This window comes from Temnothorax longispinosus, chromosome 1 (assembly GCF_030848805.1).
Source record: "Temnothorax longispinosus isolate EJ_2023e chromosome 1, Tlon_JGU_v1, whole genome shotgun sequence".
Taxonomy (NCBI): domain Eukaryota; kingdom Metazoa; phylum Arthropoda; class Insecta; order Hymenoptera; family Formicidae; genus Temnothorax; species Temnothorax longispinosus.
The window spans coordinates 16,104,233-16,127,382 of record NC_092358.1 but is presented as its reverse complement, the minus strand read 5'-3'; the positions used below and the strand labels follow the sequence as shown (position 1 = coordinate 16,127,382).

Below are 23,150 nucleotides of genomic sequence, written 5' to 3'. Positions count from 1 at the left end.
CAAAGGAGACATATTATCCGACGGCGAATGTTTGTGCGAAATTAAATCGGTCGCGTGCCCAGTGAAAAGGATATGTCTAACGAGATTGTAAAATCCGCCAGGATAATTGTATTCGCGCTCAATTTAAACTCACGTTGATAATCGATGGTCGTTAAATCGTACAATATTCTCTCTCTCTCTCTCTCTCTCTCTCTCTCTCACACTCTCTCACTCTCACTCTCACTCTCTCACTCTCACTCTCACTCTCTCATTCTCTTTCTCTCTGTCGTGTCGCTTCCGGTTTTAATTCTACTTAACGAGCGGCCCGATGCGCGATTTAATGCTCAAACAAAATGCATTGCATCAAATTCCGTTTATGATATAATTGAAACCGCGGTTCCGGCCGCATGCAATTGCATATATTGTCGTAACACGCGGAACCGCCTGTTTGCGCATTCGCCAATTTTCCATATCAATCCTCGCTAAAAAAACACGCGGAAAAATTTTTAGATTGGCCGCTGATTTAATCGAGTCAGTAGCTCGGACTTAATGAGAAGCTAATTGGTTAAAGCATGAAACGACACTTGCATCGGCACTGTACGACAGGAATTTTTAATAAAGATTGTAATGACCTCTGGACTAATTGACGGTGCAATAGAAAGAAATTTGTAACATAATTTACATTTTTATTTTTATGTGACTAACGTTTATAGCGGCTACATACAACGATATTTAGAATTTATTTTTCTCTATTGTCACAATTTAGTTCAAAGTCTCCATCTATTTGTCCCAGATTTTATCGTTAAATAGGATATTGTAATTTTATTAAAAACTATAAAAGCGTTTTTAATAAATTTATTTATAGCTAATTCAGCAAAATGTCTTTATACGTATATTTGTTAATATTATTTGCACATGCAAGGCCTGCCTCTCTAGATACGCAAAAACAATTTTTCAGATACGTTCATCATTACAGCATTGTTTAATTAGTCGTTAAACTAAATGACATTAAGAATATTATAATATCTAATGAAATAATACTGCATAATGAATCTTATATGTTAATTATTAAAGAAAGATATCCTGTTCCGAGAACAGATATATAGAGATATAAAACATTTTTCATAACAAAAAAGTACGTAATGTTTGAGTAATTAATTAATTACTTCGATTATTTATTAATTTTTTTATATCTTTATCGACGTAGAGAGACAACTTGTTTTTATTTTTATAAAATGTTTTAATTTTATCCGTTAACACGCGAGAGACTTAGCGACCTCAATCAGGAATTAAAATATCTAAATTTTCGAGAAAATGGAATATTAGATGCCAAAGAGGTGGAGCCAAAGCGAACGTTGTCATCAATGCAAAAGTCGCGGAAGTTTCGCGCGATACGATTTGAGAACCATCGCTTTAAAGCCCCACTTATCGAGCGCCTAGTTGGTATGATAATGTAATAAAATAAATGGAGGTTGCTGCTTCCTCTCCCGAGCGATATAGTCTTCCACTCTCTTTCCGCCTCTCTCTCTCTCTCTCTCACTCTCTTCTCCCCTCTCTCTCCTCGTACTCCTCCTCATTTCTCTGGGACTCTGCAATCCGCTGCAACCCCCTCTCCCCTCACCATTATTGCTCGCTCACACCTCCCCTGCCACCACCATCCCTATTTGGCCCCGCGAAATTGGGGGGAGCAGGGGGACAGGGATGGAATCGAGAAGGTAGAAGGGAATGGAGAGAGCTCACCTCGAAAGCGAAATACAACAAGTCCCGCCGCCATTGCTGGATCACCCTTCAGCGGGAGTTTTGTCGTCGCGTGGGTGGGGGGTTGACAGCCCCGCGCGGCGCGACGAGAGTCAGTCTCACCCTTCCCGACCGACCCCGGTCGAGCCCTGCACGACCCTGGCTTTCCCTGCTTCCTGGGGGGGGGGGGCAGCGGAATGGAAGCAAGGGGGTGCACGGAGAACGCTGGGGTAGATAGGTTGAAAACTCCGCCCCCGCACATCCGTGAAAGCGAGTCAATACTATCACTGCCTTCCGCGCCCCCCGCGTTCCGCCATGCCTATGCTCACCCTTTCTCTCGCCGGAGGATGGATATCGAAATTCGTTACCGGCTCTGCGCGACCCCCGCGGGACTTACGATTGCGAGGGCAGAAGGAAGGGTTGATCGCGCAAAAGGGGCTCGATATAGGTGTCTTGCAGGAAGTGTCGATTTGTCGTCCCACTTTAACGATTGAACGTTGAGCGAGAAATGCTTTTTTAATCCTCCGTTACATGGTCGATATATTCTCTATGCCGTATTGCCGCGAGTCTGATCATGATAGGATTAATCTACTGAGAAATCTTCGCAAGCCTCACTCCTTTTTCAACATCGATTTCAGGAAGGTGGATTTGTAAACAATAATTTTAATGTTTTTTCTGTCTGTTTATCATCCTTGGTATCTAAATTTAGGGATAAGAACTTCCGAAGTTATGACAATTCAACAGAGAAAAATTATTGAAAGTAAAAAAAATTTCCTACATAATATTTAATAAGTTGAAGTTCCTTTCGAAGCGTGGAATATTTCATAAAAGTAATATTTACCTTTATAGATTTTTTAAATATTTCAAAACTATGGTAATAAATAATGATAATAGCATTGTCATTAAATATGAGATACCTAATTTTTAAATAAAAGTGGAAATGCGCTCTCTCTCTCTCTCTCTCTCTCGATAATTATTAATAAATCGCATTTCCAAATTATACGAACAAATATAAGATTGAAAAGAGATAATATATATATAAAATTAAAAATATACTTAGCGTGATGCAAGTTCGCCCGACGCTTCTTCTTTCAAAAAAGTTCCGAAGAATGAAGTCTACTCGTTTCCCTCAATTATTCTCCGCGGTTCGCCGCCTGACTCCGCGTGTTTCGCTAGATCCGCTCGAAAAGGCATTAAGGACGCTCACCCCCGGCGCCGGGGCGTTTAACTCCCCGATTGCTTTGACAACTTAAGCAGGCCCTTAAACCTCGCTCGAGCCCCGATGTAATTTATAAGCGGCCGAGGGGGTAAACTCCGCCGGGGACCGTCAAACTGCCATGTGGCAAAACCCTCGTCGGCAGGGGAAGTCAGGGATTATGCGGTGATAAATAAATATGTACGGTTATGCAACAACCGCCGTGACGGAGTTGCGGGGGTGCAAATATATACGTCGTTGTGCGTTGTAGCGACCGAAGTCAAATCGTGTTCCGAGGGGATCGCGGGCCGAATCTTTATCTTTCCTCCGAGTCAAATACGCCGGTGATCTTTGAGCTTTGCCCTCTCCCCCCATTTGAGGAGTATAATCATTTATACTCTCGTATCTAAAACTTGTTTTCGCAATTAATTATTAATTAAATTTATAATAATATATTATGTTAGTATTATATGTTACCCTTTTTTTCCACAATGTTATTTCAAAATATATTTTTATCCTCTACTGTAATTCATTTTCTACTTTGTTCTAGATTTTTATATTAGCATCACATTACTTTTAATATTATTATTTTCTCTTATTTTCTATGCCTGCGCACAAATTGAGTTGTATTAAATATATTTATTTAAAATTGTGTTATATAAGTATGTGTTATAATGCTTATATTGTGTTATAATGCTTACCTGATATTGCGTTTAATTAACAGAGGAGCTAGTATCTAGAATTACAAATATGTAGTAACAATAAATAAGATAGCAGTAATAAATCTGCGAAAGAGTGAGTCAATGACGATAACTCAGTTAATCAGATTTATTTTTATTACAAGTAATCATTACAATATATATCACTGATTGAGAATACGTTTTACAGCGAATAGTATCACAACACGAAATATACAGAGAAAGTGCGGACGAGCGTTCATTTACAGCGCCGAGAAAGAAATCAATCTCACTCACACCTTTATGAACCAAATTACTTTCATTAATCGATATTATGCAACATTAAATTTTATGAATTCGTATTGCCACCTCGGTTATTTCCAAATGCAATTTAATTTTGATTTCGCAACGTGTATCGTCACGGTTTATTAATCGTACCTCTGACGCATAAATTTGTCCGTGGGTAAAAAAAAGAAGTATTTTAATTGCGTTAATTTTTTTAAGCAATTCCAACGCGAATTTGCAAATATGTAAAATAATTGATTTTCGTATTACGTTCACAAAGCTGTAGAGTGTTTATTGCCCACCCCGTCACTTTTCTCTCTAATTCGGTAACTTTATGACAAATTTAAATTAAAAAAAAAAGAAGGAAGATAGGAAAAAAGCGAAATGTCTTTTCGGATTAATTCATTGACTTTCTACGAAAAACGGAAAATGTGCTATCAACGTGCCGAGCCTAACGCCCGATAAATATGTCTATAATAAATAAATACATGTATATATCTATGTGTGTATATTTACGCCGCAATTGAGTGCCCCTCGGTCGACTTTAGTTGCCGTTTTTATTCGTTAGCGATGCCATTCTTTCAGTGCCTCGCGTTTGTACGATAGAGATACTCGCCAATTGGAATCCTCACAATCATTACAGAGGGACTTAAGACTTTGTCCTTAGGCCTGATCGTGAAACAAAGTTCGCGCGCCCTGCTCCTTGATCCTTTCATTTAGAAAAGCCTCGCCCGCCAGTCTTTGCTATTTTCCTTTGATAATTAATTTCGCCTCTCATGAATCTCGTTCTCGTTCTAGCGCCGAATACTTTGGATCGTGTGGTATTTGCATTTTATTGTGTGGCGTTCGTGTAGCGAAGTCCTTTGGTGTCTAAGATGATTTTAGTTTTTGTACATGTCACAAAGGACCTTCTCCATCGGCGTGTTCCCAATAGTCCTGTGGAAGTAGATCAATTCCACTCTTGCAGCTGGAACCGTTCGCAGCAACGGCAGCAGCAACAGCAACCTGCCGAAGCGGGCTGGACTATTCGGTTGTTGAGCACGCGCATGATGTCCGAGCATTAATTGTGCCTGATCCTGCAAGTTCTCAATTTGGCTCGAGTCCTTCAAACCGCGGGTTTCTGCAACGGGAAAATCAGCTTTCTAGGAGTGCATGTCGCGAGTTTACACGAAATTGAATAACTAACTTAAAAAAATACTCTCCAAAAGTCGAAGAGTAAAATATCAATGAAAACGAGTAAAATGCAAGTGTAATGAAAAATGAAAATTGAGCCTGTGCACTTCGAGTGATTCGCTACTAAAAAACGACGAGCGGAAGGAGATACAGTTCACAATTAAATAGCGAGAGAAATAAATAAAATAGTAAAATTACAAATTAATTATAAAGTTGTTTACAAAAAAAATCGAAAACGAGAGCGTCGCCAACCTGGGCGGAAGAGAACGATGGCCTTCATGCAGGCGAATTCTGCAGGATCGACCATGACCGCCTTGTATCTCTGCAGGGTGTCGTGCAGGTGTCTGACGTCCGCCGCCACTTGGCTGGGCTTTCCCGTGGTTTGCAGATGCAGCCCCGAGTGCGGATGCGGATGAGGCGAGAGGGTCAGAGCAGTTAGCTCGGCGGCGCTAAAGAGAGGCGAAGATTCGAGCGGCAGACACCATTGAACCGCATTTAATAGGAACAGCTCTGACCAAACTTCTTCCAGGAGTATTACCTGCGCGATATAAATAACGCACTTGCAGTTTATTTTACTGTATCGCTTTTTAGAGCACCATTTTAATTGTATTGAATCTTCCTATAACGAATCCGCGGATAATTATATTGTAAGATTTGAAATAATAATTAAGCCACTATATACTGGCAGTCTATTTTTCATCTGTCGTATTGACATACAAATACGTATATAGGTATTTATTGGTCTGATTAATTCTCGACAACTTCTATCGTCGCGATTACTGTTTATCAACGTTTATCAAAATAAATTATGAAATGAAAACGTGGCTAAATATACATAAGGCAAATATGTTAAATTGATAATAAATACATACATGTTGAGATACAAGTGAATCGGTACAATCGTTACCTGATCTCTAAATGGCAAGCCAGCGAAGGAGGGAAGATTCTTCGCCCATTTGACCGCCATGAAGAGCAGCCTCGCGCTGGTCTCGTAAACCGTTTCAGCACTCGCTGGTGAGTATAACGACGGCAGCACTGGTGGAAGCTGCGTACATCCACTCCGCTGAGGCGTCAACGGCTCCTCGTTGGTTACGTCTATGCTGTCCTCGGATGCGTTTCCTGTGTTCAGACGCAAAGCTCTCTTTCTTCATGCAAATATAGAGTTTCCATAACAGCGGTGACAATAACGAATGACCAAGATCTGGGAATGATATCCACTCACGCGAATTTATATGAGAGGTAGGATCAGAAGCAGAGCGATAGAGACTCGTATTAAAAGGTTTCATGCATCTTTGATAAGATAAAACAAATATTTATTATATATTTTTTTTATTAGACTTCCTTTTGCTTAGTTTACAAGTGTTATTTTCTTTTTTGTTATTATCTTAAGAGGGTATTCTAGTCCAGAGGGTCAAAAAATCGATTTTCTTTATTTTTACTTTTTAATTATAAAGCAGTTTATAATAAAATTCTAAAAATTAATGAAGTTATGAAGATTTGAAGAGATCAGTAGGTATCTCAAGTTGCATATAAGTCAGATTGATAACGTTCCACGCTGCTACAATAAATCAGTCTTTCATCATAAAGAAATCTTGATAATTTTATCTTTGTTATATTATTTGGGATCTTGGTTTATTTTTCTCGTCGATATGAATTTAAATTCATTAATTTGAATTTTTGCTCCAAAACATCTGCATTGTGGGAAAAAAACAATATAAATTACAATGTAGTAATGTATTAAATATTTATTGTATTAAATATTTGTATTAAATATTTATACATTTAATAAAGAATGCAGGCTAATATTAAAGATAATGGAAGTGATAAGAATAACCATTACAAATAAAACAAAAGTTTTATTCACTTATTCACTAGTCACTTAAGGGGTAACACCACTGTAGCGTCCGGAGAAAACAGCCTAATTTTGACATTTTTTTAAGGGAATATAGTGAATGGAATACAAAATCGGTTTAAAGGTCTTTATTGTACATACTTTAAAGTGTGTTCACAATTTTTTTTAATTTTTTTTTTACAAAATAGCGGCGCCAGAGCTCAGCAAAGGAAGCCTCTTCGTATTTTGCGGCCGGAAAGATTTCTCCTCTAATTTTTGACCTGGAACAAAAAACCAAAAATTTTTTAGTTTTATATAAGATTAGCTCAGGAAAGACGTACGGAAATTAAAAAATATCATTTTTTGTAAAAATGGTACACGTTTGAACAAAACGTTTCATTTTTAAACAATAAAACGTTTTGTTCAAACGTGCACCATTTTTACAAAAAATGATATTTTTTAATTTCCGTACGTCTTTCCCGAGCTAATCTTATATAGAACTAAAAAATTTGTGGTTTTTTGTTCCAGGTCAAAAATTGGAGGAGAAATCTTTCCGGCCGCAAAATACGAAGAGGCTTCCTTTGCTGAGCTCTGGCGCCGCCATTTTGTAAAAAAAGAAATTAAAAAAAATTGTGAACACACTTTAAAGTATGTACAATAAAGGCCTTTAAACCGATTTTGTATTCCATTCACTATATTCCCTTAAAAAAATGTCAAAAATAGGCTGTTTTCTCCGGACGCTACAGTGTTGTTGCCCCTTAAGAAAGCTAGGATCACTCATAGGAAACAGAAGGCGGTTCGCGATTTCTTTTAAAGAAGAGAAAGGTTTATGGGACTGATATATCAGACTAGACAGAATAAACACTACAAATAAACTACTTTCTGTGAAATATATAAAATTGCAAGAAAAAAGTGTTTTTTTTTCACAACTATGTTTTTCAAGCTTGTCCAACGTTTTTCTAAAAAATTATTAGTTCCGTCGACTTTCGCTTTTGCACAAATTTTCAAAAAATTTTTTAAAGAAAATGGCGGCTAGTTAAATATCACTTTAAATCTATTTCTTTAAATCTATAAACTGAAAAAAGGTCAAAATTCCATTAAGTGATATTTAACTAGCCGCCATTTTCTTTAAAAAATTTTTTGTAGTCTACCACGATGATTTATTAAAATAACTATATTTGTAATGAATAAAACAAAATTCGTTTTTTTATTTCAGAGGTTTCTTCAGAAGCACTAGGACATATCTTAAAAGAAGGACAGAGTAAGAGATACTTGATCAAATTAATTTGTTTAAATATAAAAATAAACAATAATTCAATTTTTCGTATCATAAAATAACAATAAAACTTATGTAGAGGGACAATTATTTGAGTTTTTTTATTTTTTTAGCAAAAAATTCCTAAAACAAGCCTAAAATTAGGCTGCCTATACCAGAATACCCCCTTAAAAACATGTTAATGACTTTTTTATAAACATAATTTAATGATATTAAACGCAGAATTTGCGTACCGTCCTCGTTGTCTTGTCGAGGTGGTGTTGCCGCGTTGTTTGTGGAATTTGTCGTCGGTGCGACTGTAGGCAGAGGTAGTGGCGTGGTATATCTCGCCATAGCTAAGGACACCGGCGGTCTAAGAAATAATTCACGATAAAACGATTAAAATATCTAAATAATAAAGATTAATTATATAATTAACAATTTCTATTGATATGTTCTGTTAAATCTGTTAGAACTTTATTTCAGTACTATATAAAAATCTAAAAGAGCTAGCGCGCAAAAATGCATTATGCGTATTTCAAAAATATTTTATTTTTAAATAACATCGTCCCTCTTATGTCAAAATCATGAATGTGGTTTTTATAACTAAAGGAGGAGGGAGCAATCAAAAATTATTTTACATTTTAATTTAAGTCTGAGGTAAACATTGATATATACAAGAAAATTTCAACAATTTTGATCTCTAGAATTATTTAAAATTATAAATTTCCAAAATTTATCGAATCGTATATTCGCATGATATTGATATAAAGGAACTGATATTGTAATCTTCCTTGAATAATATAAAAAAGACGGAAGAAACTTTGTTCCTCTTGAATTGCCTGCTTTGACAGATTGCTACAATTTCGAGTTCGTTACATTACAATTTTTCAAATGTAAACTATCTTTTAAATCAAAGTACAACGATCGCAAGCGACGATATCTTCAGTCTGCTTGTGCGCGTGTTTCGTTTTGTAGGTTCGTCTTGTTCTGCGCAGGGATATTTTACATCAATTTCAGGTAGGTAGGCCGGCGAACAGCGATCGCGATCACCGGGAAAACGATCGAGGGGAAGACATCGTCGATGCCTTCGTAAAATAAACTCCTTTCGATGAATCCGATTCTCGCCGATGCTCGGCAATCGTTCCCATGCAAATCTGACGGTGCAGATGACGTTTCGCGGTGAAATCGCGGTTGATCTTCGAGCGAAGCAGCAACGGCAAAGGTAAACTTTTGTCCCACGAGTATTGCGTTTCAAATCGTATCTTGGCGTATCTAGCCAAGCCTCTAGAAATGAGAGCTCGTCGTTCCGCGAGCGACGAAGAAGCGAGTATGATGACATGTCAAATTGCAGCAAGAACGGACGGAGCCGTTCGTAATTCTAGAGGCAAAATTACCGGCACCATTACGACGCTCGAGGGTAAAGTTCCGTCGCGACACCGACGGAAGATCGATGCGGCCGCGCCAGCAGCTTCGCTGCGGAAGATGGCGATCCCGGCCGGTAGAAACTTTGCCAGCTGCTACATGGAGCTGTGTAAGCAGCAACGATTGCGACCGTTACCGGTGATATGCGTGACCCTGCCGCACAGTCTGGACTTCACCACCGATCACATCAAGATGGACGACTGGGGACCGATCTTGAATTCTCTTTCCCTCGATCGCTCGCTTAAATCGATCAGCGTGCATAGCAGGTTGAAAATTGATTGATTTCAATACTTTTTATATACTGTCTTCCTTTTATTTATAATGTTAGTCACTTGATCTTTACGCGCTGTTTTTTAAGGTGTCATTTGACAGTGTTATTTTTATGTTTTCCTGTATATTTGTTAAATTACGCTAATTAAATTTTTCTAAATTGTTTCTCTTATTTTAGTCCTGCAAACTTTTATTGAAAAATTTATAAAATCGCAAATAAATTATTTTAAAAATATACCAACAAACTATAGTTACTGTTCTTAAACTTGTCACATACATTAAAATATCTTTAAAATCTCTATCAGGTATCAATGTCGTAAGCCGTTGGAAGAGATAAATTCCGAGGACAAGGCGCGAGCGATGGGTAAGGCCCCGGTGGTCCTCACGCGCTACCTGCTGGAGTGGATGTCGCAGAGCGTCGGCCAATGCGTGAGGAATTCGCCCAGCCTCACACACCTCGAGCTCGAGGGCATCCCCTTTCCACCGGATTGCATCGCAGTGCTCTGCGTCGGCTTGTCGGGCACGCAGACCTTACACCATTTGTCTCTTCGACGTTGTTACATCGGCGACAACGGCTGCGAGCTGATCTGCCGTATGATAGCGGACATTCGTAGCGTGAGATCGCTGAATCTCAGTTACTGCAACCTCACGCCGAGCAGCGGCAGCGTGTTGGCGTCCGCGCTTTCGAGGCAAAAACTGGCGTTGTATCACGATACCTGGAAGCAATCGCTGAGGTATCGCGAGCCCAACTTCGAGACGATGCCGGGGCTACGTCGACTAACCTTGAACGACAATCCGCATCTGGGTAACTGCGCCGTGCGGGAGATGCTCGAGGCGATACGCGACAGTCTGTGGATGAAGGCGTTGGATCTTCAGCACTGCGGCTTGACAGATCAGATCGGCGCGGATCTGCTAAACCTACTGGATCAGAACAGCACGCTGGCGGTGCTCGATGTGAGGAGGAACGCGAATCTGAACGACGAGCTCGCGATGGAGGTAATGAGAAGGCTAGTGGAGAACGACGTCGAGGGAAAGTCGGAGTACAAGTGGATGGGATTAGCGCCGAAGGACAAAAGGATCGCGCCAGCCGACACTCGAAGAGGCAACGAGTACGAGGACACCGCGAAGCCCTCGAAAGTGCGAAGTGCCTTTACCAAGTACGCGAAGCGACCGTGTCAGGTGATTCCACCGAGGAGAACAGTCCCGTTAACGCTTCTGCCAACGAAGATAAAGATCCGACCTCCTTCGCCGCCAGTTCGCGACACCGCTATGCAGCAACGCGATTTAATCCATTCGCAGACGATTGACAACGTACGAACGATACCCAAGGTCTCCCTTCACTTGGATCTTCAATCTTGCATACAGCCCGCGACTCGCGTCGATTGTGACGTAGACGCGCAATCGGAACATAAGAACGTCGTACGATGCTCCGACGTGACAAGCCTGAAGAGCTTGGATTCGACCAAGATGGACGTCGGCACACAAAGCGTAAACCTGCAGGACGATTCAGAAGAGATCCAACGTATCCTCAGGCAACTGGCGGAAGCCCAAGCGAAACACGACCGTCTTCTGGAGGAGACCAAACGAACCGATCTTCTGCTCGTCGAAGAACGAGAGCGCCGCGAAGCCGCCGAGATGAACCTGCGATCGGCGCAAAATGACGTGGCTAAGCTGGAATGCGCTCTGAAGATAAAGGAGAACGAGACCAGAGGTTACTTGCTGGTCAGCAAGCAGTCCTTGGACGAGATATGCTTGTCCTTCGATCGGCTTCTGGAGCTGCTGGAGAACGTCACCGGCAAATACCCGTCCGACAGGACGCTGGGCTCGCAGCAGATCGCGAGCGCGGATATCAGGCGACGCTTGACGTCCGTCATCAGACAGACCAAGTCGGAGAATCTGAAGCGGGGCTACAAAATGGACATCGACAACGTGCTGCCACAGTACATTGTGGACAGCGCGCGAAAATTCGTCAAGTCCGAGAGTGACGTGAGATCGAATATGCCGATTCCGGTGACGCATCTCGAGAGAAAGATCGGCGAATGTCCGGAGAACAGGGAGCCGCGCTATTGGTATCGCGACGCCAATAACAAGCCGATGACGTCCGTCGATCGAGCCCGAGCGATCTTCGCGAGCATCGTTAGCGGCGAGGCTGTGCTCGACTTCTGCTAGCCGATCGATCGGCTGGGCTCGGCAATCGTATGCAAAGACAGTCGTATAGTGGGACACCTTTCTTCAGAGGTTTCACCCGTGGGATGTATATATACATATTTTGTACACGTATATTATATACATGTATACACTACGTGCAGGGAATGCACGCACGCACCCGCCGCGTTTAGACTTTCCATCACTAAAGAGATACTTCGATTCTCCATAGCGCGACTTCTTCGTTGTGGGCATTAATTTCGATTCGAACATAAACTTCTAAGTGATGCCGTAAAAGCACGTAAAAAACTCTTAGACATTTATTAATAGATGTCTTTTGTACTTTGGTGTGTTATTTTGTGAGAAGTAAACAATTTTTATTTCTATAATTCCAATATATACATATGTATAAAACTGCGTCCGGACATTTCTCGCGAAATTGGTAACAGAGCTGAGAAAAATTAAGATTACGACTTGCTTCATATTTTAACTTGTTCATCATCATCTTAATCCGTGATTACACGGCGATGATTCGAGCATCATATAAAGATGCATTTGCAAAATGCATTTATTTCTATTGTATCGCATTCAATCGCCAAATATTTTTTTGGAGTAAAATAAAAGTGACGGATGACGTGACGTGGGAAATTAAGCAGTCGATTAGTGATCGAGTTAAAAATATGAATTAGCGTTTCTGAATAAACTTTGACGAAGTTTGTAATCCACGGTCCGAAAACAATGCGGCTAATCGGGAAGATCGATTGCTCGCGCGACGAAAAACGTGTGTAACATTCGAATCCATTTATAGCCATATTTTTTCTTAGCGCGTTATACTGTACATGGAATAAATATTGCCTATTATTTCTGTAAAAACTTTGTTCAAACATTTCTTGCCGCGCGAGGGAGTTAAAATAATTCTTCCAGATTGCAATTCGCACAACGTTTTCCTTTCATCGTTCTCGGTTTTCTCGGTGAGGCAGATTATATGGGCCTGTTTATAACTGTAAACAATAATCTTGAGTCAACCTTAATTTATGTGTAATTATAGATTCCGATGTCATTGACGATTATACGGGTGTCTGCGCCGGTGCGGGTTTCAAAGCCTCATGTTTACGCGATCGAATGGTTGATTTTAATAGAAACGATCTCTCTCTCTCTCTCTCTCTCTCTCTCTCTCTCTCTCTCTCTCTCTCTCTCTCTCTCTCTCTCTCTCTCTCTCTCTCCCTCTCTCTCCCTCCCTCTCCCTCCCTCTCCCTCCCTCTCCCTCCCTCTCCCTCCCTCCCCCTTCTCTCTCTCTTCTCTCATGACTCGTATCGGATTGTTGCGTGGAACCAAACAGCCGGAGTGTGAATCGTTTTATGACAATAGATTATACATCCAATTACGTAAATTCGAAACTGCGAAATTCTCGCGTTGACACAGATATGCATCTGACTGTCGACGACGCTCTTCCTCAATTCAATTACATTTTCTATACTCTTTATCAAATTAATTGAATCGTACATCAATTACACAAATGAACAAAAATAGAAAAAAGGAGTTTTTTCTCTGAAATTTCCTCTTGCATTTGTCGAGATTAGCTGCTAGATCAATAGGTTCTTTTCGATATCCTACTTTCGATTCTCAATCTCTTAAATTTTTTAATGTTTCTGAATGCGACCAAGAATGGATTCAAATTAAGTAGAGACTAAGCTTATATCGCGGAAAGAGATCAGTGTCGCTTGTGTAACGCGCGCGGTATAATAACTCGCGCTGAGAACGACGCGTTGCACTGCGCCGCGCCGCGCCGCGCCGAGACGACGGCCGTCGCTTTTAACGTTCACCCCTTGGCGCTCTATGGATTTTCCATTAGTTCCAACCTGGGCAGCCGGTTACCTGAAAAACGCTACGCCTACTACGGGCTGCTAGTCAAAGGTAATTTTTCATGATAGATCACGCTCGGCGTGTCGCTCAACAACGGCGAAAGGTAAGCCTGGTGCGCAGCAGAAGATCAAACGTGCCAACAACGTGTCGCCGGCCCTCGCTTGCTCTTGCCGTTGCATCCGCCGACAAGTGACTATCGATCGTCTGCGTCCATCGCCTGCCGTTCTCTAATTGACCATGTCTAAGTTGAAATTTCGTAGAACCTTTGTGACGCGCGATTCACAAGTGTGCGACCAACATTCAACACTCTTGCCCTTTCGACGTAATCGCGTTTCGAGAGGCTTCGGATACGCCCCCCGACAGATACTGTCGCTGTCAATTCACGCGAACGTCTCACTGTCGGTCACCATTATAATTAATAACTCGGCGTTATTTCTCGATGAGATTTTATTCGATCGTGTTCTCTTCGATCTCTTCCTTCTGCTTTTCTTTTAAACCATTGATTTCTGATGTTTAACGATTTAGTTAAAAAAAACCTAACGATATATCCACCGCAATAGGTAGATTGAGGAATTATGTAGTAACTGAAAATCGCAAAAAAGGGCGATAAGTTATTACTTACCCGAAGACGCCTACGGCGACGGCGGCTTCGCGCAGCGCTCGTTCTTGGTCCATCTCAACAAGTGCTTCTGGTCTGATTGTAGCAGTGTTCCTTGGTTGACGTTCATTCTGAACAGCTGCAATTTGTTAGTTTGTCGTATTTATATATATACATTAGGGTGATTCAAAAAAACCTTCTTTTTTTATTTTTCGCGACGCATCCCAAAATATCAAAACTTACCTAAAAAAAGAATTTTCCTCAAAAGTTGAGCAAAATCGAACAAGTTTTAGAGATCGCTACCAGTGATTTATAATATTTTTTATTAAAAAATCGGTTTTTTTTAATGTTCAAAATTGCATAACTTTTCGAGTTTTAATGATAGAGGCATGAAATTTTCAGGGAATCTTTGTCAATTCATGTAGTTTATGAATATCGAGTTAAAAAATTTATTTTTGAAAACAATTTTTTTACGTTTTTTTTGTTTATAATAAAAAAATAATCGTCTATAACAAATAGGCGCCAGCGATCTGGGACATGGTTTTGACTTTAAATTACATCTAGGTAATCCAAAATTACATTTCAATAATCAAATGCTTGAACATCGGTGAATTTGTTGCTGAAAATTTGTTTAAACAACAAATTCAAAAAACCACGTTACCAGAAATAACGCATGTCATAATCTTTATTTAGGTGTCTGTATTGCATTCCAACTTTTGTTGTCAAATTTAAGTTGATAGAATAATAAATTATCCAAATGCTACATATTCAATAATTTTTTGTTACAACATCAACTTCTTTTCTGCCTAATACAATAACACCATTCAATTTTACGAATTGCAATGGTTTTTTTACTGCGACTCATATTTGTAAAATGGATAGATTAATAACAATGGTACTTTTTTTGTAATTTGTCATAATAATTTTATTTTCAAAGAACAAATTTTCAAAGTACAATGTACTTATTGTTTTTTGAAAATAAAATTATTATGACAAATGCGGGTTATTGGATTCGTCTTTTCGAAACCTATAAAATATCAAATAATGTTATTTTTATCGGGGGTTTTTATTTGAAAAATTCGACTATTACTCTCTCCATCAAAATTTTATTGGGGATGAGTTCGACTCCATCCTAAAAATTATCCTTTTGAGGGGATCTCTTTATTCTTGATCTAATTTTAAAAACTTTCGACACTGTTAAATATTAAAGGATAAAATTTAAGCCAGTACCTCAAGTTAAATAACATTTTGTTATTTTTAATTACTATATATGTGTGTCTAAATTATTTTAACACAACATTTTATTTTATTGCCATTGGTTTAGTTAAATTAACGACGTATTAAGTAGGAGTAGTGGCGACCTACAGGAATGTTAAAAATGACTTAAATTGAGTATAATTTATTAATTTGACACTACGAATTTAACAGTGGAGATCGACATAAATATCGCAGATTGGTAACTGATTTGATCAGACATATCAGCAGACTGATATCAACTGCGTCCGCATTCAGCTATGTTCTGCCAGCAGAGTCTGCTAACAGATAACATAATCGGACAGCAGATTGGCAGCAGAAATCGCGCAGAGCCTAAAATGTTCCAGCAGGATCTACTTGATTTCTGCCGCCAATCTGCTGTATGATGTTAGTAGACTCTGTTATACTTTTGTTGACATTCTGCAGACAAAATTTGTAGCAGATATTCGGCAAGATCTGCTTTTGACAGATTTGGCTACCTGGGTACATAAGCATTTGTGATGGTATTGAAAGATATATAGGCGCATATACACACAAATACCGTGTTAACAATTACTGTGTTAATTTTACGTTATTCGCGTGGAATGTAAAATATATGCCAGCTTTAGAAATTTACTAAACTCACAGAGTAAAACGTTTCTATTGATCGAATACTGTATAAATTGTTGTCACAATTAAAGATGAATTTTTACTTTTATCTTTATCTAGAAGATATACAGAACATTATCAACCTTTATTTAATTGTAAATCATCACAGAAAATAATGAAAATTGAGATAACATTGGGGTGCAAAATGCATTCCACGCAAATAATGTAGGATTAAAGATTAAATATTGTTATGTAAATTACAAAAATAATGTCTTCCTTAAAAATTAGCGACTCAAAGAACTGAAGAATACATTTTTTCCTAACGCGAGCGTAAAATGGGCCGTTTTTCGCGCTTGTTTTAAGTGAGCAAAACGATCCATTTCGCAATGATGACGTAAGCGTTAAAACATGGAGCTATTTCTCAACTAGTGGAGAAATAAAATTGTAAAACAAGCGTGAAAAGCGGCCTGTTTCACGCTCTTGTTAGGAAATAGTTGTTGTGTAACAAGTGCGGGAAGTTGAGAATTGGACACGAGTGCGGAGTTGACGCACGAGTGTTCAATTCTCAACCCGCACGTGTTACACACCCTATTTTATATTACAAAGTGCATGGAAAGTGGCCCATTGCGCACGCGCCATCTGTGCGACGGATGGCCGATTCCGCACGCGCGAGAGATTTCTCACTCGAGGCCGTGCAGGAATGAGATATTCCCGCACGCAGTGCACTACACCATCCATAATGAATATGTATAGCAACATAGCAAGGCGGCGGTGAATTCGATGTTTTTGATTGGCGATCAGCGCGGCAATTGTTTTTGCAGGCGCAACGATCGAAAGTTTTTTCTTAAATTCAGTAATTGCAGATGAATCATCAAGTTGTAACCGGTTATCGCAAGTTTTTGCGATATGTCACGATGCTTTCTTCCGCAGGTCAATTGCGTGTACAAATAACATAATTGCCATATATTCTGCGTTATTTTTACACACATTAAAGGAGGCCAAGACCCGCATTGGGTTGTAGCGCAACTGATGATAATGATGATGATTTTTACACACATTACTTTTACAAATATCGTATTTTTTTTAGTGTCTTGTGCAAAATTGTATGCAATTGTGTTTCTGTCGAGCCGGTGCAATTTTTGACGCGATATTTTCAATGTAAGCACCGTTATGCTGTGCAATATTTGGCAATAAGTTGCAATCGCTATACCTAACAACATTCTCCATATTCAAATATGAACCTATAACGTAACGATGGGGAGGTGGTAAATAAAATGAGCGTGGTATTAGCAAACTCATATTTCGTTAAAAACCAAATCGTTTTTCCGACTGATTGATAACGAGAGAAATCAGAGCGCGGTAAAACTCCCGCGACGCGCATTCATCGACCGCTTTTTTTGCCATTTTTTTCATACTTTTTCGGAAAAAACCCGGCGACCTCGAGCGCAAACACGTTGTAAACGGCGATGCTATCGGCGAACAATAGGAGCATTGTGCCGCTTGTCGAATTCGCGGATGATTGAAATATTATTGAAATATTAATCCAGCGGATTCACGGGGGGACGGAGGGGCGGGGAACGGGCGGGAGTTTGCGGTTGTCTGCCGCCCTCTCGTCAAACTCACGTAACGCCACGTTATGTCACGCCGACGGTCTGCATCTGACACGCGTGAATTCAACAGGGCACGCAGCAAACCGGCGGCGCTTATTGTTTGCGGTACGTAACGCAGTGTACGACCACCCGAGGGTTTCATTTACCGACCATCTATGTGAGAGAACGAAAAAAGAACGCTTCTCGTAATGATGACAATGATAATGATTAATACGTTTTTATTAATAAGTATGCCATGCTCTCTAAAAGTGGAAGAGTGAAACATATCACTAAAAACGAGTGAAATGGAAGTGTAACAAAAGTGAAAATTGAGCCTGTGCATTTTAAGTGTGATTCGCCACTCCATCAAGAAAGAGGAAAATTGCCCTCTATAAGTTGGAATGAAAAGGCACTCTTTTCGAGTGCAGTAGATCAGTGTCCGTAGGAGTGAATTATGTCTCACTCTACAATTTTGGAAAATTTCACTCTGTTAGAGTCATTTATCAGTCGATCTTTAGTGAATCGTGATTCCCTATAGCTTTAGAGTGAGATCGTATCACTCCGGTAGAGTGCCGCTCTAAAAATTTGAGTGAAAAATTCACTCCTACCTTATGAGTGCCAGCATTTACTCAAATTAGAATAACAATCCTCTCTTTTGGAGTGACTATCGCAATCACTCTAATATATTAGTGGCAAAACCACTCTATGAAATTTAGAGTGTGAAGGTACGATAACACAAAGAGCAGTCGTACAGAATCCCATTTAACGCTCGTAGTTTTTTCGCATCTTCTATATCATCTACAAAAACACTTACTAGTTTTTCTACATTTACGTTAAAGAAAATTCAAATCGTCCGTGTCACCCTATATGAAAAAAGAATCACATGGGATACCTTGTACCGCGCGTTTCTTTTTTCTGAAATATCCCGTAAATAACTCGTAGAAATAGACGATCGAAACTGAAAGGGTTAACGGCGAGAGCGCCGCCGCACTGCTTTTTATTCACGCGAGCCAATCAAGCGCATTTGCAAGCTCACGCTCGTGCGGTTTGCCGCGGCGCGGCGCGCGCGGCGGGCGCGAACGGTCCTCGCTCTCTTCGTCGCCGCGCCGTAAACACTGCGGTCGTTAGCGACGGTCGCGTGGCCCTCGACGAATCCCCGAAGGGTTAATTGGAGGAAATAAACGTATGCAACGTGCGGCCGACCGCCCGATGCGCACGCGGAGACTCCGGCGGCGCCACAACCCTTCGGCCGCCGCCCTGGCGTCCCCCCCGGTTCGCGACTTCGCCGGCGGAGATAAGTAAAAAGGACGAAGGACGGAGCCGGAGTGACATCGGCGAAAGGGTGCTCTCCCGTGGCGCGGCGACGATGCAAATGAGAGAAACAATGTGCACGGGGATGTTTTGCGCGTCCTGGTGCGAGAATCCGCGCGAAAAATGTTACAGGGGATAACAATGGAACCACACTGGTGGATATGAGCAAGAGTATTACGCTTTTAATGATTGTTAGCGTAATAATCGACTCTCATAGACCACACTTGATGTGATTGCAAATATCGAACTAAACAATACTGTTTTCTTTTTTTTAATTTAAGATTTACATTGTATACTAAAGCGCACTACTTTCTTATTAATTTATCTACTTTCTTATTAATTTATCTATTATAATATTTACGCCACAATTATTAAGAATAAATTTGAGAGAGCGGCAGTATTGTTTTTCAAATATTCTTGGAAAACAGAATTGCGAGGAGGCCTTATTATCCACTTGCGTTAAGGATTAAGTAAAAATAATTATGCAGAATCCTACACAACAGTGACCAAAGGGGTTGTCAATTAAAAGAGCGAAGAAGAAAAGGGAAGGGATGTACGGAGAGCAGGGCGGCCTCTCGCAGCGAGGTGCATGCAAATTAAACGGAAACAGAGCGTACGGGAGCGTTTATCTTTTCTGGTGCGAGACACGCCGCGAGAGGCGGCAAGGAGAGAAAGAGAGAGAGAGAGAGAGGGAGAGAAGAAACGGAGGTCCGACGAAGCAAAAGGGACCCCATTAAGCCGCCCAGCAGGCCGCACGCCGGAGGTAAAGTGAGCCGGCACGCTTTTTATTATTACGAAATTACTGCGCGCCCGTTGCTGCGGGGCCGCTGCTAAAAGGGAAGCCGGGAAAAATTGCCGCCCGGCCTGGGCGGCAATGAGTGCCCTAATCGCGCGTCCATTAAAGCACGGCGGACACCACGAGTTTCTCCTTTTCGGCGTTTGTGACAGCGAGTGCGTGTCTTTCACGCGTGGTAATACGGCTCCGTCATAATTATCCCGCGTCAGCCTTCTCGCGTAAATTCGAGGAGCCAATGTGCCAGTTTTGCGACGAGTTGTAAGAGTTTTCACTTGTCAGGCATTTGCATCATTCGCGACTTCAGTTTCCGTACTCGAATATCTCACTGTGATATTGATTTATATTTTTGCGCGCATATCTTGTTATTTCTGATTACTTCACACATTTTTATGTTCAAATTATTGACATGCTTTATCAGTCATTTGCCGCTTTTTGCGTTTAATAATATTATATTAGGGGCTTAGGGGAGATCGGGCCTAGATGGTACACTTTTTAAAAAATTTTTTTACACGTAACTAATAAATGGAATACAAGCCGCAAAAGAATTTTCCAATACCCGCATAGCATGCTTATACAACACAATAGTTATTTGTGTAACAAGTGAGGTAAGATGAAAATTCCCGGGTGCGGAGTTTACGCACGAGTCGAAAAGGCGAGTGCGTAAACTCCGCACCCGGGAATTTTCATCTTTACACACGGCTTACACTCCCTATTTTATGGCGTAATAGGGCACTTTCCATGCACGTGTTGCATAAAAATTATTTTTTTAACTGAATAATTAATTTTGTTGCACCAATAACAATTATAAGGCGACGACATTTGTAACAACTAGCCCTAGTTACAGTACTGTTACAGTACTGGATTAAATTGTGAAAGATCTAGTTTTCAGAGTATAATATGTTTAATAAATAGAAATAACAATATGTAACAATATGTGTTATATTACATTTACATTGTTGAATGCAAAATTATAATATAGATCAATTTAGTAACAAAGCCATACGATCCAAGCCTAGGTCTTTTGGCAGCCTCATATTGGTTTCTGTATGCATATTCTGTATACTATATATATAAGTCACGTCTGTCTGTCTATCTGTACGCGAACTACTTATTCGTTAAGGTGCGATTTCATTGACGCTAGAAACTAGCGGCAGCGTCAAGAAAATGTAATGGGGGAAGAAGTTTCGTTAAATTTTGCGGTACGCTAAAAAGTTGAGACGGTCTGAACTTTTTCCCCCACTACATTTTCTTGACGCTGCCGCTGGTTTCTAGCGTCAATGAAATCGCACCTTTAGTGGACCAAATTTTTACCAAAAGTATATGAAATAGGGGTAGAATTTTCCGGGGATAAAAATGTCGTGGTTAATTTTTCGTTACCAATCTTTTTGGAAACCAGTTCCAAAATTTTTTCAAATTTTACGAGAATTAATTGACCAAATCTCAAAGAATTGTATATGAAGTAAGGGTAGAATATATATGTTCCAGAGAGTTCCATAAAGTGTACAATTTTTCGTTACCGATCTTTTTGGAAACCGGTTACGAAATTTTTCCAATTTTTCGGGAATTAATTAACCGAATTGCAAAGAATTGTATATGAAGTAGGGGTAGAATTTCCCGGGGATTGCCATAAAGTGTATAATTTTTTGTTACCGATCTTTCTGGAAACCGGTTCCAAAATTTCTCCAATTTTTCTGGAAATAATTGACCAAATGTCAAAGAATTGTATATGCTAATTTTTTTGAAACCGCGAGTTTAATTTTTCATTAATGTGCTGATTTTCTTGAAAAGTTTCCAATATTTGTTTAAAAAATATACGTGATTTTTAAAAAAATGTACATTAGAAGACGGTCAGGATGATCTATTGCTAAGAGCAGCATTAAATTATGAAATGGAAAAAGCTGCAAAGGGAAAAAAAAATAAATCTTTTTTTTTTTATAATTTTCGGGAATTAAATCGTTCATAGGTCGATTAGTTTTAAATGAAATATGTTGTATGTAGGATTTGTTACCGATTTTCTGGAAACCGGTTTTTCTAATTTTTCGGGAAATAATTGACGGAATTTCAAAGAGTTGTATATGAAACAAGGGTAGAATTTTCCAGGGAGTGCTATAAAGTGTATAATTTTGTGTTACCAATTTTTTTGGAAACCGGTATCAGAAATTTTTCAAATTTTTCGGGAATTAACCAATCACTTCAATTCGTGACTGTCGTGAGCGATTAAGACCGGTTTTTGGAAACCGGTTACGAAATTTTTCCAATTTCTCGGAAAATAACAAGTAATTCGCGGTCAGACAGACAGACATACAGACGTCAGGTACTTATATATATAATTATATAGATAGGGGTAGAAAGAACTAAAGAATGTAATAGAATTAGAAAAATTGCTAATAGTAAAGATGGTTTACGATTTCTGTTAAAAAAAAAATATACGTGATTGCTTCAATTTTCGCAAACTTTGAGATATCAAGCTGAACTTTTTTATGGATAATTTTTATGGATAATTTTTTGTTGAGAAATAATAAGTATTAATTGACCGATTTTTTTGAAACCAGTGCTAAAATTTTTTAAATTTTTAGAGGATAAGTTTAATTTTTTATTAATAGATAATTTTTTATTAATGGATCGATTTTCTTGAAACCGGTGCCAAAATTTTTCTAATTTTTTGTTGATGATTTTGATGAAATTGGTACCAAAAAATTACTAATTTTATGGAGATGGCTACTATGGGATTGAAAATTGGGTTTTATGGTGTTCTATTGGTGCTCCTAATTAATGAGTGAGTTTGGGGAGAGGGGAATAGATTTTGAGCCCGCGCGAAGCGCGGGCGAAAAATCTAGTATTACATATAAATTTTCCGAACCCTGGCTGAGGTAATATTTTTCGCAATAAATTTCTTTACAGTTTTTAGATAATTAAATCGAGTCGATTTAATTCCGGGGAGAGAAAGGGTTTTTAATTCTAACAATTACTGTGTTTTAAGTCCAAAAATTTAATCGGCGCGCGCAGTGGATTGGAAAATTTATATGTATATATATAGTATATATGCATACAGAAACCAATATGAGGCTGCCAAAAGACCTAGGCTTGTTACGATCCTATTATCTCTTATTATTATAATATAGATATAATTTAACTGATGTTCTATATTTTGATTGGTTCTAATACGTAATAAGAGACTT

General features: G+C 39.5%; 2 protein-coding genes across 3 annotated transcripts in view; one reads left to right on the top strand and one right to left on the bottom strand.

Annotated features, from left to right (window-relative positions):
- Positions 1 to 3,725: 3,725 nt before the first annotated feature.
- Positions 3,726 to 23,150, bottom strand: part of LOC139811607 (photoreceptor-specific nuclear receptor) — a 35,397-nt gene continuing 15,972 nt past the window's right edge. The window contains exons 5-9 of one of the 2 annotated variants that reach the window (XM_071775911.1): positions 14,458 to 14,572; positions 8,387 to 8,505; positions 5,954 to 6,165; positions 5,299 to 5,584; positions 3,726 to 4,993 (exon numbers count right to left, since the gene is read on the bottom strand). In XM_071775911.1, the coding sequence (XP_071632012.1) occupies positions 4,755 to 4,993; positions 5,299 to 5,584; positions 5,954 to 6,165; positions 8,387 to 8,505; positions 14,458 to 14,572 (971 nt within the window). In that variant the 3' untranslated portion in view covers positions 3,726 to 4,754. The remainder of the gene's footprint in view (positions 4,994 to 5,298; positions 5,585 to 5,953; positions 6,166 to 8,386; positions 8,506 to 14,457; positions 14,573 to 23,150) is intronic. The other variant, XM_071775919.1, reaches the window with a different exon arrangement.
- Positions 9,398 to 12,082, top strand: LOC139811599 (uncharacterized). Its single transcript, XM_071775898.1, has 2 exons — positions 9,398 to 9,823; positions 10,133 to 12,082. The coding sequence occupies exons 1-2, from the start codon at positions 9,426 to 9,428 to the stop codon at positions 11,994 to 11,996; spliced, it is 2,262 nt and encodes a 753-aa protein (XP_071631999.1). The 5' UTR covers positions 9,398 to 9,425; the 3' UTR covers positions 11,997 to 12,082.

What these genes read in the sequence shown, in the direction of transcription:
- LOC139811599 (XM_071775898.1), top strand. Translation starts at nt 9,426, where the DNA reads ATGAGAGCTCGTCGTTCCGCGAGCGACGAAGAAGCGAGTATGATGACA. An exon ending in TCGATCAGCGTGCATAGCAG is followed by an intron (nt 9,824 to 10,132) that starts GTTGAAAATTGA and finishes AATCTCTATCAG; the next exon opens with GTATCAATGTCGTAAGCCGT.